Raw genomic sequence first — 17,438 nt, 5'->3', positions numbered from 1 at the left:
CCTGAACTATGACCCTAAACCCTCTCAGTATTGTGTTACTAGAATGGTTGTGTTACTAGAATGAAAACCTAAGACTCCGACAAGGAGAATTCCAGCCATACTTTAAAAAGCTCAAATATATTACAATAAAACCAATTGATTGATCACAGATGCAGAAGCTCAGTCTGTTAACTAAAGCCTAGAAAGTATAAAGTCAGACATATGAAACAAATCATACGAAATGGATGATGTAGTACACAAAAAACACCTGTTTCAAAACTACTGACTGAAATTCTAACAAAGTTCTGGAGCTTAACTTTAACCCTTGGTACATGACTGAAATATTCAGATTGCCTCTGGCACTTTTTCTCTCTCTCCCTCTCTCTCTCTCTCCATCTCTCTCGCTCTCTCTCTCTCTCTCTCTCCATCTCTCTCTCCACCTCTCTCTACCCCCCTCAGACTACATCCCATATTATCCCTCCTGTTGTCTCCTTTCACCGTTTTCTCCCTCCCGCTCTCTCAAATCACCTACTGTAAATAGCCTTTGGGGCCTGTGTGTGGCAGAGCAATGCAGGCAGCGGACAGCTGTTTGTGTGTGTGTATGTGGAAGGGCAGGGCAGGCAGGCTGATGATGGGTACCAGGAGAGCACTAACCATGATCAGATCAATAAAAGGACATCTGCTCTGTGTAGAGCTGCAGAGTGGAGAATCGGAGAGTAGAGGAGGATAAAAGAGGGGAAGAAGAGAGAGAAGGAAAGGGGAGAGGCCTACTGCAGTCAGCCCATGGACGAGAGGACCATAGTCAGACTAGATGAAGGACGAGAGGACCAGAGTCAGACTAGATGAAGGACGAGAGGACCAGAGTCAGACTAGATGAAGGACGAGAGGACCAGAGTCAGACTAGATGAAGGACGAGAGTCAGACTAGATGAAGGACGAGAGTCAGACTAGATGAAGGACGAGAGGACCAGAGTCAGACTAGATGAAGGACGAGAGGACCAGAGTCAGACTAGATGAAGGACGAGAGGACCAGAGTCAGACTAGATGAAGGACGAGAGGACCAGAGTCAGACTAGATGAAGGACGAGAGGACCAGAGTCAGACTAGATGAAGGACGAGAGGACCAGAGTCAGACTAGATGAAGGACGAGAGGACCAGAGTCAGACTAGATGAAGGACGAGAGGACCAGAGTCAGACTAGATGAAGGACGAGAGTCAGACTAGATGAAGGACGAGAGTCAGACTAGATGAAGGACGAGAGTCAGACTAGATGAAGGACGAGAGTCAGACTAGATGAAGGACGAGAGTCAGACTAGATGAAGGACGAGAGTCAGACTAGATGAAACACGAGAGTCAGACTAGATGAAGGACGATAGGACCAGAGTCCTGAAGGACGAGAGTCAGACTAGATGAAGGATGTGAGTCAGACTAGATGAAGGACGAGAGGACCAGAGTCAGACTAGATGAAGGATGAGAGTCAGGCTAGATGAAGGACGAGAGGACCAGAGTCAGACTAGATGAAGGACAAGAGGACCAGAGTCAGACTAGATGAAGGACGATAGGACCAGAGTCAGACTAGATGAAGGACGTGAGGACCAGAGTCAGACTAGATGAAGGATGAGAGTCAGACTAGATGAAGGATGAGAGTCAGACTAGATGAAGGATGAGAGTCAGACTAGATGAAGGACGAGAGGACCAGAGTCAAACTAGATGAAGGACGAGAGTCAGACTAGATGAAGGACGAGAGTCAGACTAGATGAAGGACGAGAGGACCAGAGTCAGACTAGATGAAGGACGAGAGGACCAGAGTCAGACTAGATGAAGGACGAGAGTCAGACTAGATGAAGGACGAGAGTCAGACTAGATGAAGGACGAGAGTCAGACTAGATGAAGGACGAGAGTCAGACTAGATGAAGGACGAGAGTCAGACTAGATGAAAGACGAGAGTCAGACTAGATGAAGGACGAGAGGACCATAGTCAGACTAGATGAAGGACGTGAGGACCAGAGTCAGACTAGATGAAGGACGTGAGGACCAGAGTCAGACTAGATGAAGGACGAGAGGACCAGAGTCAGACTAGATGAAGGACGAGAGGACCAAAGTCAGACTAGATGAAGGACGAGAGGACCAGAGTCAGACTAGATGAAGGACGAGAGGACCAGAGTCAGACTAGATGAAGGACGTGAGGACCAGAGTCAGACTAGATGAAGGACGAGAGGACCAGAGTCAGACTAGATGAAGGACGAGAGGACCAGAGTCAGACTAGATGAAGGACGAGAGGACCAGAGTCAGACTAGATGAAGGACGAGAGGACCAGAGTCAGACTAGATGAAGGACGATAGGACCAGAGTCCTGAAGGATGAGAGTCAGACTAGATGAAGGATGAGAGTCAGACTAGATGAAGGACGAGAGTCAGACTAGATGAAGGACGAGAGTCAGACTAGATGAAGGACGAGAGTCAGACTAGATGAAGGACGAGAGTCAGACTAGATGAAGGATGAGAGTCAGACTAGATGAAGGACGAGAGGACCAGAGTCAGACTAGATGAAGGATGAGAGTCAGACTAGATGAAGGATGAGAGTCAGACTAGATGAATGACGAGAGTCAGACTAGATGAATGACGAGAGTCAGACTAGATGAAGGACGAGAGGACCAGAGTCAGACTAGATGAAGGACGAGAGGACCAGAGTCAGACTAGATGAAGGACGTGAGGACCAGAGTCAGACTAGATGAAGGACGAGAGGACCAGAGTCAGACTAGATGAAGGACGAGAGGACCAGAGTCAGACTAGATGAAGGACGAGAGGACCAGAGTCAGACTAGATGAAGGACGAGAGGACCAGAGTCAGACTAGATGAAGGACGATAGGACCAGAGTCCTGAAGGATGAGAGTCAGACTAGATGAAGGATGAGAGTCAGACTAGATGAAGGACGAGAGTCAGACTAGATGAAGGACGAGAGTCAGACTAGATGAAGGACGAGAGTCAGACTAGATGAAGGATGAGAGTCAGACTAGATGAAGGATGAGAGTCAGACTAGATGAAGGACGAGAGGACCAGAGTCAGACTAGATGAAGGATGAGAGTCAGACTAGATGAAGGATGAGAGTCAGACTAGATGAATGACGAGAGTCAGACTAGATGAATGACGAGAGTCAGACTAGATGAAGGACGAGAGGACCAGTCAGACTAGATGAAGGAATGAAGAGAGCGAGGGATAGAGATAGACAAGGAAAGAGTTATTTCAGACTCACACTTTCAAATCCCCCATCATTAACATTGTCCAATATACTGACAGTTTGATATTTGATCATCAACATGTGTGTGTGTTTTATTGGAGCTTTTGTAACGTTTTCTCCCAGACATTTCCAACTGCCCTATGCTGGTAACTATGGATACCAGAGGATTATCAGGTATAGTATGTTAAATGAGTCTTCTGTTGTCATGAAAATATCTCTGGATCGTAGTACATTCTTACACTGGATTTGTTCTATTTATTGTTATAAGTGTAATACTTATTTGTATAATTATTGTTAATTATATATGATAGAATCATGTCTGTGTGTGCATTTATAATGGATACATTAGGAAAGTAGCATAAGTACATATTTCATGATTAAAATCCAACGCTAAGACAAAATCTCCAATCACCATTTTCCCCTTTTTCGAATAACCACACTGTTGTCTGTGTTAATATGTTAGTAACACATTATAAATTCAAAGATCTACAAAGCTCTTAGATGAAAATAAAGATTAAGGTTAGATCCCAAATGGCACCCTATTCCCTATATAGGGCACTACTGTTGACCAGAGGGCCCATATATAAGATACCCTTGGCTGTATGACTACATAAGTAATACAATGTATGTTTATATACTACAGAGCTCCGAGATCAAGATAGACTATGCTTAGTTCAAACTGTATCAATTTGGTATTCTTCATTGTGTTCACTATGCTCTAGTAGTTCATCAGAGAAGTGTGTGGTGATATACTGCCATCCAGTGCTACGGTATCAACACTCAGAAACAAAAAGCTGTATCGAGAACCTAAAAGGGTTCTTTGGCTCTCCCCATATAGGAGAACCCTTTTGGGTTCTGTGTAGAACCCTTTCCACAGAAACCCAAAAGGAGTCTTCAAAGGGTTCTCCAATGGGGACAGCCGAAGAACCCTTTTGGAACCCTTTTGTCTAAGAGTGTAACGACTTCTCTATTCTGGATAGTTAACACATACAGTCTCTACTGGTCCGTTGTACACTGGACGCAGGGAAATGTGTGTTAGTTTTTGCTGGGACAGTAGCCAGGTCCACCACAACAGGACAGGCTGGAAGCAGCAAATAAGACTATACAGCGGACTGGATATTAAAACCTGTTTTCAGGGAGAGACCATTTTCTTTTTTGTGTGTGCGTCTTTCCTCTCTGAATATGGTAGTCAGTGGGCTTTATTGGTATTGGGGGTGGTGGTAGTATGATTTGATCTCTTTAAAGAGAGGGGGAGGGGTGCAGATGCTGGTGAAGGGGCGAGGGGGAGGGTGTGTGTGCCGGTGTTCGTACGCTTTCGCATGTGTGTGTATCCGAGCTTTCACAGGGGGTGGTAGAGGCCTGGCAGAACCAATCACACAGAGGGGGATATATTATGGTTTATGGTTCAGGTTCCATATAAATCACAGTTTCATTAAACAGCCTGAACTCTGGGGTTTGGGATGGTTTTACCCTACGGCCCCCCGAGACACTGCCAGGGAACAAGGCTGCTCTCTCTCTCTCCTCTCCACGAGACACAGCCAGGGAACAAAGCTGCTCTCTCTCTCTCTCTCTCTCCACGAGACACAGCCAGGGAACAAGGCTGCTCTCTCTCTCCTCTCCACGAGACACAGCCAGGGAACAAGGCTGCTCTCTCCTCTCCACGAGACACTGCCAGGGAACAAGGCTGCTCTCTCTCTCCTCTCCACGAGACACAGCCAGGGAACAAGGCTGCTCTCTCTCTCCTCTCCATGAGACACTGCCAGGGAACAAGGCTGCTCTCTCTCTCCTTTCCACGAGACACAGCCAGGGAACAAAGCTGCTCTCTCTCTCTCTCTCTCTCCACGAGACACAGCCAGGGAACAAGGCTGCTCTCTCTCTCCTCTCCACGAGACATAGCCAGGGAACAAGGCTGCTCTCTCTCTCTCTCCACGAGACACTGCCAGGGAACAAGGCTGCTCTCTCTCTCCTCTCCACGAGACACAGCCAGGGAACAAGGCTGCTCTCTCTCTCTCCTCTCCACGAGACACAGCCAGGGAACAAGGCTGCTCTCTTCTCCTCTCCCTGAGACACAGCCAGGGAACAAGGCTGCTCTCTCTCTCCTCAAGACACAGCCAGGGAACAAGGCTGCTCTCTCCTCTCCACGAGACACTGCCACGGAACAAGGCTGCTCTCTCTCTCCTCTCCACGAGACACAGCCAGGGAACACGGCTGCTCTCTTCTCCTCTCCCTGAGACACAGCCAGGGAACAAGGCTGCTCTCTCTCTCCTCAAGACACAGCCAGGGAACAAGGCTGCTCTCTCCTCTCCACGAGACACTGCCACGGAACAAGGCTGCTCTCTCTCTCCTCTCCACGAGACACAGCCAGGGAACACGGCTGCTCTCTCTTTCCTCTCCCTGAGACACTGCCAGGGAACAAGGCTGCTCTCTCTCTCCTCTCCCTGAGACACTGCCAGGGAACAAGGCTGCTCTCTCTCTCTCCTCTCCCTGAGACACTGCCAGGGAACAAGGCTGCTCTCTTCTCCTCTCCCTGAGACACAGCCAGGGAACAAGGCTGCTCTCTCTCTCCTCTCCCTGAGACACTGCCAGGGAACAAGGCTGCTCTCTCTTTCCTCTCCCTGAGACACTGCCAGGGAACAAGGCTGCTCTCTTCTCCTCTCCCTGAGACACAGCCAGGGAACAAGGCTGCTCTCGCTCTCCTCTCCCTGAGACACTGCCAGGGAACAAGGCTGCTCTCTCTCTCCTCTCCACGAGACACAGCCAGGGAACAAGGCTGCTCTCTCTCTCCTCTCCCTGAGACACTGCCAGGGAACAAGGCTGCTCTCTCTCTCCTCTCCCCGAGACACTACCACGGAACAAGGCTGCTCTCTCTAACTCCTCTTCTGGCTTTCTCTCGTCCCCTCTCCTGTCCCTCTTTCTATCCTGTCCTCCATCTCCCCCACTCCTCCTCCTTTCATTTGCTTCTGTTGTCCTCCACTCAGTCATTCTCCCTCTTTCCCGCCACGCTCTCTCTCTTCAAGGGTGATTAACTAAGATCTGTCAGAGCTCATAGACTCCGTGACCTCTTCTCTCCCCTGGACAAAACACTGTACTGACACGTTCAGGTTAAAGGTCACACACATCCAGGTCAAAGGCCACAGAGAAAACTGACAACACGTTCAAGGTGGAAGAGAGAAAATCATGTATTTTATTGAAATAAATAAAACATCACCACACATAATCTGAAGCAAATCATTGATGATATTATATTCACCAGGTAGGTAGACAACATGTAATAAGAACAATAACATCATAGTCATTTAACGTCTCCGTGACGACACTGTGTATTAGACTGACAATAGGTTGGCTGACTGGTTTTGGCAGCTTTAGATCAGGCAGTATAGAAGAACAGCAAGATGCTGCTTCAGTCTACAGACCCAATACAACGTCTGTGTGGTCTCTCCCATGCCAGGATTCAAACACCCATTTTTCCATTTCAACATATAAAAATACTATGTCCAAATGAAATGCAATGATATATATTACAATCTGTTAAGTATTCACCGTTTTGTATCATAATCAAAGGGCTACATTAGGCTACATAACAAGTAATAAAAACATCTAAGCAAAAAATGTAAATGTTAAACAAATGTTATGCACATTTCTGTTTTAGTTTTACGACAATATAAATAAAATATTATCAAAGCTACATTTCTGTTGAATTTCATAATACTGCAGACGTGGTAGAAGGAGACTGATTGGACCAGAGAGAGATAGGAGGCGGGTTTTACTCAATGATACAATTATAACCAATTACCATGACAAATATTAAGGAAGTTTCTGGCTAAAATCAAACTGGCACATAGCCTCCAAAAAGGCCCTCACCTCTTTAAAGTAGGCCAAAGGGCCTCAGCTGCTCTCTAAAATGCACCCCCTTCCCCCATCTGAACCTTCAAACACCCTCGTTATAAGACCGGCCACTAGAGGGCGAACTGGCATTGCAGCCCAGTGAAAGATACACACAGATTAAATGGTAAACTAGCAAAAAAGAGCAGCAGTTTCTCATTTAACAGGAAGAAACTAGAGAAGTGTCTCGACGTCTTCCTGTTGCCAACATGGCTGCCATGCATCACACAGTTTCCTCCATTTACAATGATTTGAGCACTTGGATAAAGTGGTGTACAATACAGTATAAATCCAAAGAATGACCTTTCAATATAACATTACTAATGTGAGACCACAGTTGACTTTCTTTAGGTAGTTGCTGATGTAGATGAAGATGATGAAGATGAGGTTGGTTGGTTCCGTGTTGGTTGGCCGTCCTTGCCAGGGAAGAACTGTCCTATATTACAAACACTGTTGTCCACAACACACAGACAATGTCCATGTTTTATATATATATATACTTTCCCACAGTGTGTTTAGTGACTCCTCTTCAACTCACAGCGCTGCACAGGTGTGTGTACGTGTGTAGCACCTCAACGACTCTACACACACTCCTTGCAGCCGCACTCGACTGCTTTCTCCACGTCCTGGGTGAAGGAACTTCCGTCGTCGCACTCGAAGGTGTAGCGCCGGCGTCGTACCCTCAGTGGGGCGCAGCACGCCGCCCCGCCCCCCTGGCAGCCCCCGCGACACTCCACCCAGGAGAAGGGCCGCGTCGTCTGGCAGTTGGCGTGGCCGCGCGGCACCCGGTGGAAGTCACGCACCGCCTCGCCGCGACACGCTGACTCAACTAGAGGTTGGAGGCCAGAGGTGAGAGATTAAAGAGGCTGAGTAGTGTGACATCATCAAACACAGTAGTGGTTATTCATGTATCGTTGTTTTGAATGTTCTCTTAAGGACTGGTGCCCTACAACTTTCTTCTCAATACATTCTTAGTTGGCGCTTGTCAACATTACGTCTGAAGTTCATTTGTTTGTCATCATTGTGATGTCGTCCGATTGACTTTAAATGTATCAGCTAGCTAGCTAAGAGTGAAGGGAAAGCACCACATTTTTGCTAGCTAAAGTTAGCATTGCTATACATTTTTTATAGGAACTTTGCTAGCTAATGACATTTGTCTAAAGAAAATTTGACGGCATAATAATGATGGCAAAGTTGATTCCTACTAATTGTTTTCCTAATGTAGGAATGACATCGTATTTCCAAGACGAAACAATCTCTAGCCCCCTTTAAGAATGACAAGGCACCACTAAACGCCTTGAACACTCAACAATGGCGTGACGCGACCGAGTGTTCCAATATCTCTCCCTGTCAAACACACACTCCATCCTCCCTCCACACCTCTTCCCCTCTGTCATAACCTTCTCTCTCTTACCTGTCCCCCCTCCTATCCTCTCCCTCTATCCTTACCTGTATCACAGGTGTTCTCTCTCTTACCTGTCCCCCCCTCCTATCCTCTCCCTCCATCCTTACCTGTATCACAGGTGTTCTCTCTCTTACCTGCCCCCCCTCCTCCTATCCTCTCCCTCTATCCTTACCTGTATCACAGGTGATCTCTCTCTCTTACCTGTCCCCCCCTCCTATCCTCTCCCTCTATCCTTACCTGTATCACAGGTGATCTCTCTCTCTTACCTGTCCCCCCCTCCTATCCTCTCCCTCTATCCTTACCTGTATCACAGGTGATCTCTCTCTCATACCTGTCCCCCCCTCCTATCCTCTCCCTCCATCCTTACCTGTGTCGCATGTGTCCCCGGTGTATCCCGTGTCACAGAGACAGTAGGTCGCTCCTCCCTCAGTCAGCTGACAGTGGCCATGTTGGCAGAGCAGCACTGAACACGGCTTGGCTGGTCCCTCTGGCACTGCTGGTGCTGTTAGCTCCCCCTGTTGATTGCACAGGGTGGCGCGCCAGCCCTCCTCACACTCACACCTGTAAGACTGAACATCCTGAACAACACACACACCTCTCACACACCTGGGAGAGATGGAGGGAGAAATGGAGGGAGAGGGAGAAATGGAGGGAGAGGGAGAAATGGAGGGAGAGGGAGAAATGGAGGGAGAGGGGGAGGGAAAAATTGAGGGGGAGGGAGAAATGGAGGGGGAGGGAGAGAAATGGAGGGAGAGGGAGAGAAATGGAGGGAGAGGGAGAGAAATGGCGGGAGAGAGGGAAGGAGAAAAGGAGGGAGTGGGCGAAATGGAGGGACAGGGAGAAATGGAGGGAGAGGGGGAGGGAGAAATGGAGGGAGAGGGGGAGGGAAAAATGGAGGGAGAGGGGGAGGGAGAGGAAGAGAAAGATGCTATAAGAAAAATACAGTGGGGAAAATACAAAAGCTGGGACTCGGACAACACAATCAATTACACCATGCACTTAATGAGTTACCCCCAAAATAAATCAACATGATAAAACACAAGATAACAACAAGCCACATAGACCCACTATAAACCACAACAGACTACAACCCTTTACCACTCACTCTCCAGTCTCCCATCCTCAGCCACACTTACTTATTCCCCTGGCATGGGTTAGCCGCGGTTGCCGGGGCAACATCTCCCCCAACAAGGCCTCCTCCGATTGACTGATCGCAGTGTGACCCACCCCAGTCAGGCTGGCAGTGGCAGAGGGGTCCCTGGGCACCATCCGGTTGGCACACTCCATGTAGGCAGAACAGTTCCCTGCAGGGCTGGCATCCTGGCACCACCCCCGGCTTCAGCACATCAAACAATTACAATTTGAAAAAAACGTTATTATCGACGCAGTGTGAAAATGTGTCTTTAGCTTCAGAAATAAAATACTCAAATCAATATTTCTCCAACTTCTCACACCTAGGTTTCTGGGAATATTCCATCTGGTATTTCTGGAAAACCTGGGAATTTTGGGTAAGTTACCAGAATGTTCCTCCCCGTCTCCCACCATACCTTCATCGTGGTCTGGGTGAAGTCCTGCAGCTCGTGGTTGATGTACAGATTCCTGATGCAGCCGTGGAAACTGGAGGAGTTGAGGGGCTGGAAGAGACTCAGAGAGGAGTAGGACATCTTCTCTGGCATACCTGGGGGGGGGGGGAGAGAGAGAGAGAGAAAATACATAGGATATATAGGTTAGGAGTAGAGAATAGAGTGGAGAGAGAAAGAGAGTGAGGGAGAGGAGATGATACCCATATATATCCTATACTGGATATGAATATGTAATAGGGTGGGTTAGGGCCTGAACCTAGCACTCAGCTGATGTGGGGTGTGTCTTACCCCCCACGTATAGCGGTGCCTCTCCAGACAGAGTTGGGACCCCTCCCAGACTGTCCAGAGTGGTGGGCGCACCCCCGTCCACAGACAGGTTCACCATCCTGTCAAAGGTCACCAGCTCTACCGTATGGAAACGCCCGTCGTTCACCGTCTCAGCGCTACGGCAACACCAGGGGTCAGAGGTTAGGTGCTGGTGATATTTTATTATTTTCTGATAGTCGGTGTTTGTGAATAGAATGTAGATGACGTTGGTGTGTGTGTGTGAGTACCTGTATGTAGTGTGTTTGTGTGTGTGTAGTGTGTGTGTGTATATAACATGTAAAAGGTGTGTGTGTGTGTTCAAAAGTTTGGGGTCACTTAGAAATGTCCTTGTTTTCCATGAAAACATACATGAAATGAGTTGCAAAATGAATAGGAAATATAGTCAAGATGTTGACAAGGTTATAAATAATAATTTTTAATTGAAATAATAATTGTGTCCTTCAAACTTTGCTTTCGTCAAAGAATCCTGCATTTGCAGCAATTACAGCCATGCAGACCTTTGGCATTCTATTTGTCAGTTTGTTGAGGTAATCTGAAGATATTTCACCCCATGCTTCCTGAAGCACCTCCCACAAATTGGATTGGCTTGATGGGCACTTCTACGTACCATACGGTCAAGCTGCTTCCACAACAGCTCAATAGGGTTGAGATCTGGTGACTGTGCTGGCCACTCCATTATAAACAGAATACCAGCTGACTGCTTCTTCCCTAAATAGTTCTTGCATAGTTTGGAGCTGTGCTTTGGGTCATTGTCCTGGAAATTGGCTCCAATTAAGCGCCGTCCATAGGGTATGGCATGGCGTTGCAATATGGAGTGATAGCCTTCCTTCTTCAAGATCCCTTTTACCCTGTAGAAATCTCCCACTTTACCACCACCAAAGCACCCCCAGACCATCACAATGCCTCCACCATGCTTGACAGACTGCATCAAGCACTCCTCCAGCATCTTTTCTGCATCTCACAAATGTTCTTCTTTGTGATCCGAACACCTCAAACGTAGATTTGTCTGTCCGTAACACTTGTCTTCCTCTGTCCAGTGTCTGTGTTCTTTTGCCCATCTTAATTTTTTATTTTTATTGGCCAGTCTGAGATATGGCTTTTTTTTTGCAACTCTGCCTAGAAGGCCAGCATCCCGGAGTCGCCTCTTCACTGTTGACGTTGAGACTGGTGTTTTGTGGGTACTATTTAATGAAGCTGCCAGTTGAGGACTTGTGAGGCGTCTGTTTCTCAAACTAGACACTAATGTACTTGTCATCTTGCTCAGTTGTGCACCGGGGCCTCCCACTCCTCTTTCTATTCTGGTTAGAGCTAGTTTGCCCTGTTCTGTGAAGGGAGTGGCCCACAGCGTTGTACGAGATCTTCAGTTTCTTGGGAACCTCACATGGAATAGCCTTCATTTCTCAGAACAAGAATAGACTGACGAGTTTCAGAAGAAAGTTTTTTGTTTCTGGCCATTTTGAGTCTGTAATCAAACCCACAAATGCTGATGCTCCAGATACTCAACTAGTCTAAAGAAGGCCATTTTTATTGCTTCTTTAATCAGCACAACAGTTTTCAGCTGTGCTTACATAATTGCAAAAGGGTTTTCTAATGATCAATTAGCCTTTTAAAATGATAAACTTGGGTTAGCTAACACAACGTGACATTGGAACACAGGAGTGATGGTTGCTGATAAAGGGCCTCAGCCGTTTCCAGCTACAAGAGTAAATTACAACATTAACAATGTCTACACTGTATTTCTATTCAATTTCATGTTATTTTAAGACACATTTTTTAAATTTTCTTTCAAAACAAGGAAATGTCTTAGTGACCCCAAACCTGTAGATAGCGTGTGTACCTGTAGATAGTGTGTGTACCTGTAGATAGTGTGTGTACCTGTAACCTATAGTGTGTGTTCCTGTAGATAGTGTGTGTACCTGTAGATAGCGTGTGTTCCTGTAGATAGCGTGTGTTCCTGTAGATAGCGTGTGTTCCTGTAGATAGCGTGTGTTCCTGTAGATAGCGTGTGTTCCTGTAGATAGCGTGTGTACCTGTAGATAGTGTGTGTACCTGTAGATAGTGTGTGTTCCTGTAGATAGTGTGTGTTCCTGTAGATAGTGTGTGTACCTGTAGATAGTGTGTGTTCCTGTAGATAGTGTGTGTTCCTGTAGATAGTATGTGTACCTGTAGATAGCGGGTGTTCCTGTAGATAGCGGGTGTTCCTGTAGATAGCGGGTGTTCCTGTAGATAGCGTGTGTTCCTGTAGATAGCGTGTGTTCCTGTAGATAGCGTGTGTACCTGTAGATAGCGTGTGTACCTGTAGATAGCGTGTGTACCTGTAGATAGCGTGTGTACCTGTAGATAGCGTGTGTACCTGTAGATAGTGTGTGTTCCTGTAGATAGTGTGTGTACCTGTAGATAGTATGTCCAGGCTGACTACCAGGGTCGTAGCTGACTCGAACATGTCCCTCATGGAGCTCCACAGCCATTGGCTTGTTGTCTCCATTATACAGCAGGATACCGTTATCCTCCGCTGTCGACACCTGGGGAACACGCACAGCTCAGAATGTGTGTGTGTGTACACACGTGTGTTTTCCTCTGTGTGTGTGTGTGTGATTACCTGCAGTGTGATGTTGGCCTGAGGCCAGTTCTTCAGGTCAGACAGCTGTAGGTAAGAATCTCTATTCACGAAGTTCACACTGACCAGCTTCTCACAACGCACACCCTCGAACCCCGGCAGACACTGGCACAGCGCAGTACCGCCTCTGTCCACACAGGGGGCGCTGTTCTGACAGCGAGCCCGCTCACAGGGAGATGGAGGAGGAGGGGGCACCTCACACAACTCACCACTAGGGGGCGGAAGAGGAGGGGATAATTACTACTGATCACAACATACGACATAGTAAGGACTAAGATGTGGCTCTATAACGCCTGAGCAAAGCATGCAGACTTCTTGAGTCCTGAGGTGTGTTCAACAAGGGAAATAGTCTTCGAACATTAGCTAACACATTCCATTTGTTCTGTGTTCCAGTCTGAGAAGGTAGTGTGCTGTGAACGTGTGTGTTTCTATTTCATGTAGTAAGAATAGAAATCATTTGCACTGAAAAAGATGCTAAAAAGCCACAGTAATCCATACAAAAATGTGCTAATGTAACATTTAGGAATGTTCATTCAAATTGTTCAACTGAAATTGTTAACATGTTGGCCCTCAAACTGAACCCTTAATGAACCCACCTCTTACGTACGACAGTACTGATACAAGGAGAAACCAACTTAGTATTACACATCTAGGGCCCTAATAGTTTCCACATTTACACCTGTGTGTGTGTGTGTGTGGGGGGGGGGGGGGGGGGGTCTTACCTATACCCCTGAGGGCAGGTGCAGGTGTATCCATCTACCTGGTCCACACACACCGCTCCGTTCTGACAGTCCTGATCCACACACTCATCATAGTTCACACTGCAGTCACCCCCCACGAAGCCTGGGGCACACACACACCTGGACACACACACGTAGAACATGAACATATGTATGTGTGTGTGTGTGTGTGTGTGTGTGTGTGTGTGTGTGTGTGCGCACGTCTGTGCATAGTCACCTGGGGCCTGTAGCGGTGCTGCTGCAGGTAGAGTGTTGCTGACAGGGGTTTCTACCAGGAGAACACACATCCTCCTCTTCCTCACACAACAACCCTGAGAGAGAGAGAGAGAGACAGAAAGAGTAAGGAGGAGCGAGAAATAGAGATATTTTGTTTAAATGATTATCAATTCAAAATGATCTTTATGAAAGTAATGTATCTACTCATCTATATATTATGTGGCCACAGTTGTTTTGTCTACAAAATGTCCTGAGAGAATGTCTATAAAATGTCCTGAGAGAATGTCTACAGAATGTCCTGAGAGAATGTCTATAGAATGTCCTGAGAGAATGTCTATAGAATGTCCTGAGGGAATGTTCTGAGAGAACGTCCTGAGAGAATGTCTATAAAATGTCCTGAGAGAATGTCTATAAAACGTCTTGAGAGAATGTCTATAGAATGTCCTGAGAGAATGTCTATAGAATGTCCTGAGAGATTGTCTAGAGAGATTGTCCTGAGAGATTGTCCTGAGAGAATGTCTATAGAATGTCTACAGAATGTCCTGAGAGAATGTCTATAAAATGTCGATAGAGAATGTCCTGAGAGAATGTTTATAGAATGTCCTGAGAGAATGTCTATAACATGTCGATAGATAATGTCTATAAAATGTCTGGAGAGATTGTCTAGAGAGATTGTCCTGAGAGAATGTCTATAAAATGCCTGGAGAGATTGTCTAGAGAGATTGTCCTGAGAGATTGTCCTGAGAGAATGTCTATAAAATGCCTGGAGAGATTGTCTAGAGAGATTGTCCTGAGAGAATGTCTATAAAATGCCTGGAGAGATTGTCCGGAGAGATTGTCCTGAGAGAATGTCTATAAAATGCCTGGAGAGAATGTCTTTAGAATGTTTAGAGAGAATGTCTATAAAATGTTTAGAGAGAATGTCTAGAGAGAATGTCTATAGAATGTTTAGAGAGAATGTCTAGAGAGAATGTCTATAAAATGTTTAGAGAGAATGTCTAGAGAGAATGTCTATAAAATGTCTAGAGAGAATGTCTAGAGAGAATGTCTAGAGAGAATGTCTATAAAATGTTTAGAGAGAATGTCTAGAGAGAATGTCTAGAGAGAATGTCTAGAGAGAATGTCTATAGAATGTTTAGAGAGAATGTCTAGAGAGAATGTCTATAGAATGTTTAGAGAAAATGTCTAGAGAGAATGTCTATAAAATGTTTAGAGAGAATGTCTATAGAATGTTTAGAGAGAATGTCTAGAGAGAATGTCTATAAAATGTTTAGAGAGAATGTCTAGAGAGAATGTCTAGAGAGAATGTCTTTAGAATGTTTAGAGAGAATGTCTATAGAATGTTTAGAGAGAATGTCTAGAGAGAATGTCTAGAGAGAATGTCTATAAAATGTTTAGAGAGAATGCCTAGAGAGAATGTCTATAAAATGTCTAGAGAGATTGTCTAGAGAAAATGCCTTTAGAAAATGTCTTTAGAATGTTTAGAGAGAATGTCTATAGAATGCCTAGAGAGAATGCCTAGAGAGAATGTCTAGAGAGAATGTCTATAAAATGTTTAGAGAGAATGTCTATAAAATGTCTAGAGAGATTGTCTAGAGAAAATGCCTTTAGAAAATGTCTTTAGAATGTTTAGAGAGAATGTCTATAGAATGCCTAGAGAGAATGTCTATAGAATGTTTAGAGAGAATGTCTATAGAATGCCTAGAGAGAATATCTATAGAATGTTTAGAGAGAATGTCTATAGAATGTTTAGAGAGAATGTCTATAGAATGTCTAGAGAGAATGTCTATAGAATGTTTAGAGAGAATGTCTATAGAATGTCTAGAGAATGTCTAGAGAGAATGTTTAGAGAATGTCTATAGAATGTCTAGAGAGAATGTTTAGAGAGAATGTCTATAGAATGTCTATAGAATGTCTAGAGAGAATGTTTAGAGAGAATGTCTAGAGAGAATGTCTATAGAATGTCTTTAGAGAATGTCTATAGAATGTCTAGAGAGAATGTCTAGAGAGAATGTCTATAGAATGTCTATAGAATGTCTAGAGAGAATGTTTAGAGAGAATGTCTATAGAATGTCTAGAGAGAATGTCTAGAGAGAATGTCTAGAGAGAATGTTTAGAGAGAATGTCTATAGAATGTCTAGAGAGAATGTTTAGAGAGAATGTCTAGAGAGAATGTCTATAGAATGTCTAGAGAGAATGTTTAGAGAATGTCTATAGAATGTCTAGAGAGAATGTCTAGAGAGAATGTCTATAGAATGTCTATAGAATGTCTAGAGAGAATGTTTAGAGAGAATGTCTATAGAATGTCTAGAGAGAATGTCTAGAGAGAATGTCTATAGAATGTCTATATATCATACCTATGTAGAAGGGAGGACAGAAGCAGGTGTAGTTGCCTACTCCGTCCACACAGGTTGCGCCATTCTCACATCCGTGGTCCTCACAGTCATCTACATCCACCTCACAGAACGATCCATGGAAACCCACCAGGCATGAACAACTAGAGGGGAAAGACTGGTCAGTGTGTGTTTATGTATGTATGTGTGTGTGTGTGTATGTATGTATGTGTGTGTGTGTGCAGGGGTTCAACTTTGGTTTTAAAACATAATTTAAAAATGATCCAGTCGGATAAACATTCCACACAGCCTACACGACCACTCGGAGGCGTCCACATGGTCCTAAAGCACATCCTTGCCTTGGTCAATGTTTTCTTATCACATTCTAATGATAAAAATGGGGGAGGGACAAAAATGCAATTTACAGAATATTCTCCCCGTCCCTAGCGAATGTTGCACCCCTGGGTGTGTGTGTATATGGATGTGTTTATGTGTGTGTATAGTGTGGGCCCAGTGTATGTTTGTATATGTGTGTGTATAGTGTGGGCCCAGTGTATGTTTGTATATGTGTGTGTGTAGTGTGGGCCCAGTGTATGTTTGTATATGTGTGTGTGTGTGTTTGTATATGTGTGTGTGTAGTGTGGGCCCAGTGTATGTTTGTATATGTGTGTGTGTGTTTGTATATGTGTGTGTGTAGTGTGGGCCCAGTGTGTGTTTGTATATGTGTGTGTATTGTGGGCCCAGTGTGTGTTTGTATATATGTGTGTGTGTGTGTTTGTATATGTGTGTGTAGTGTGGGCCCAGTGTGTGTTTGTATATGTGTGTGTAGTGTGGGCCCAGTGTGTGTTTGTATATGTGTGTGTGTGTTTGTGTTTGTATATGTGTGTGTAGTGTGGGCCCAGTGTGTGTTTGTATATATGTGTGTGTGTGTGTGTTTGTATATGTGTGTGTAGTGTGGGCCCAGTGTGTGTTTGTATATGTGTGTGTAGTGTGGGCCCAGTGTGTGTGTGTGTGTGTGTGTGTGTGTGTGTGTGTATATATATATATATGCTACCTGAATCTCCTTGTCTGTTCATCACTGATGCAGGTTCCTCCATTGGTGCATGGGTTACTGGCACACACA

At 45.4% G+C, this 17,438-nt stretch overlaps 1 protein-coding gene across 1 annotated transcript in view; it reads right to left on the bottom strand.

Annotated features, from left to right (window-relative positions):
- Positions 1–6,366: 6,366 nt before the first annotated feature.
- LOC115177901 (slit homolog 1 protein-like) overlaps positions 6,367–17,438 on the bottom strand; it is a 70,637-nt gene continuing 59,565 nt past the window's right edge. Inside the window, exons 25-35 of the mRNA XM_029738897.1 lie at positions 17,370–17,438; positions 16,340–16,479; positions 13,984–14,077; positions 13,749–13,886; positions 13,009–13,237; positions 12,801–12,931; positions 10,371–10,525; positions 10,047–10,177; positions 9,636–9,835; positions 8,867–9,105; positions 6,367–7,923 (exon numbers count right to left, since the gene is read on the bottom strand). The exon at positions 17,370–17,438 is cut by the window's right edge and continues 26 nt beyond it. Coding sequence (XP_029594757.1) covers positions 7,676–7,923; positions 8,867–9,105; positions 9,636–9,835; positions 10,047–10,177; positions 10,371–10,525; positions 12,801–12,931; positions 13,009–13,237; positions 13,749–13,886; positions 13,984–14,077; positions 16,340–16,479; positions 17,370–17,438 — 1,774 coding nt within the window. The 3' untranslated portion in view covers positions 6,367–7,675. The remainder of the gene's footprint in view (positions 7,924–8,866; positions 9,106–9,635; positions 9,836–10,046; positions 10,178–10,370; positions 10,526–12,800; positions 12,932–13,008; positions 13,238–13,748; positions 13,887–13,983; positions 14,078–16,339; positions 16,480–17,369) is intronic.

The sequence above is a fragment of the Salmo trutta genome, chromosome 38, assembly GCF_901001165.1.
Source record: "Salmo trutta chromosome 38, fSalTru1.1, whole genome shotgun sequence".
NCBI lineage: Eukaryota > Metazoa > Chordata > Actinopteri > Salmoniformes > Salmonidae > Salmo > Salmo trutta.
Note: the sequence above shows the minus strand (reverse complement) of the source record. Positions and strands in the feature narration are given on the sequence as shown.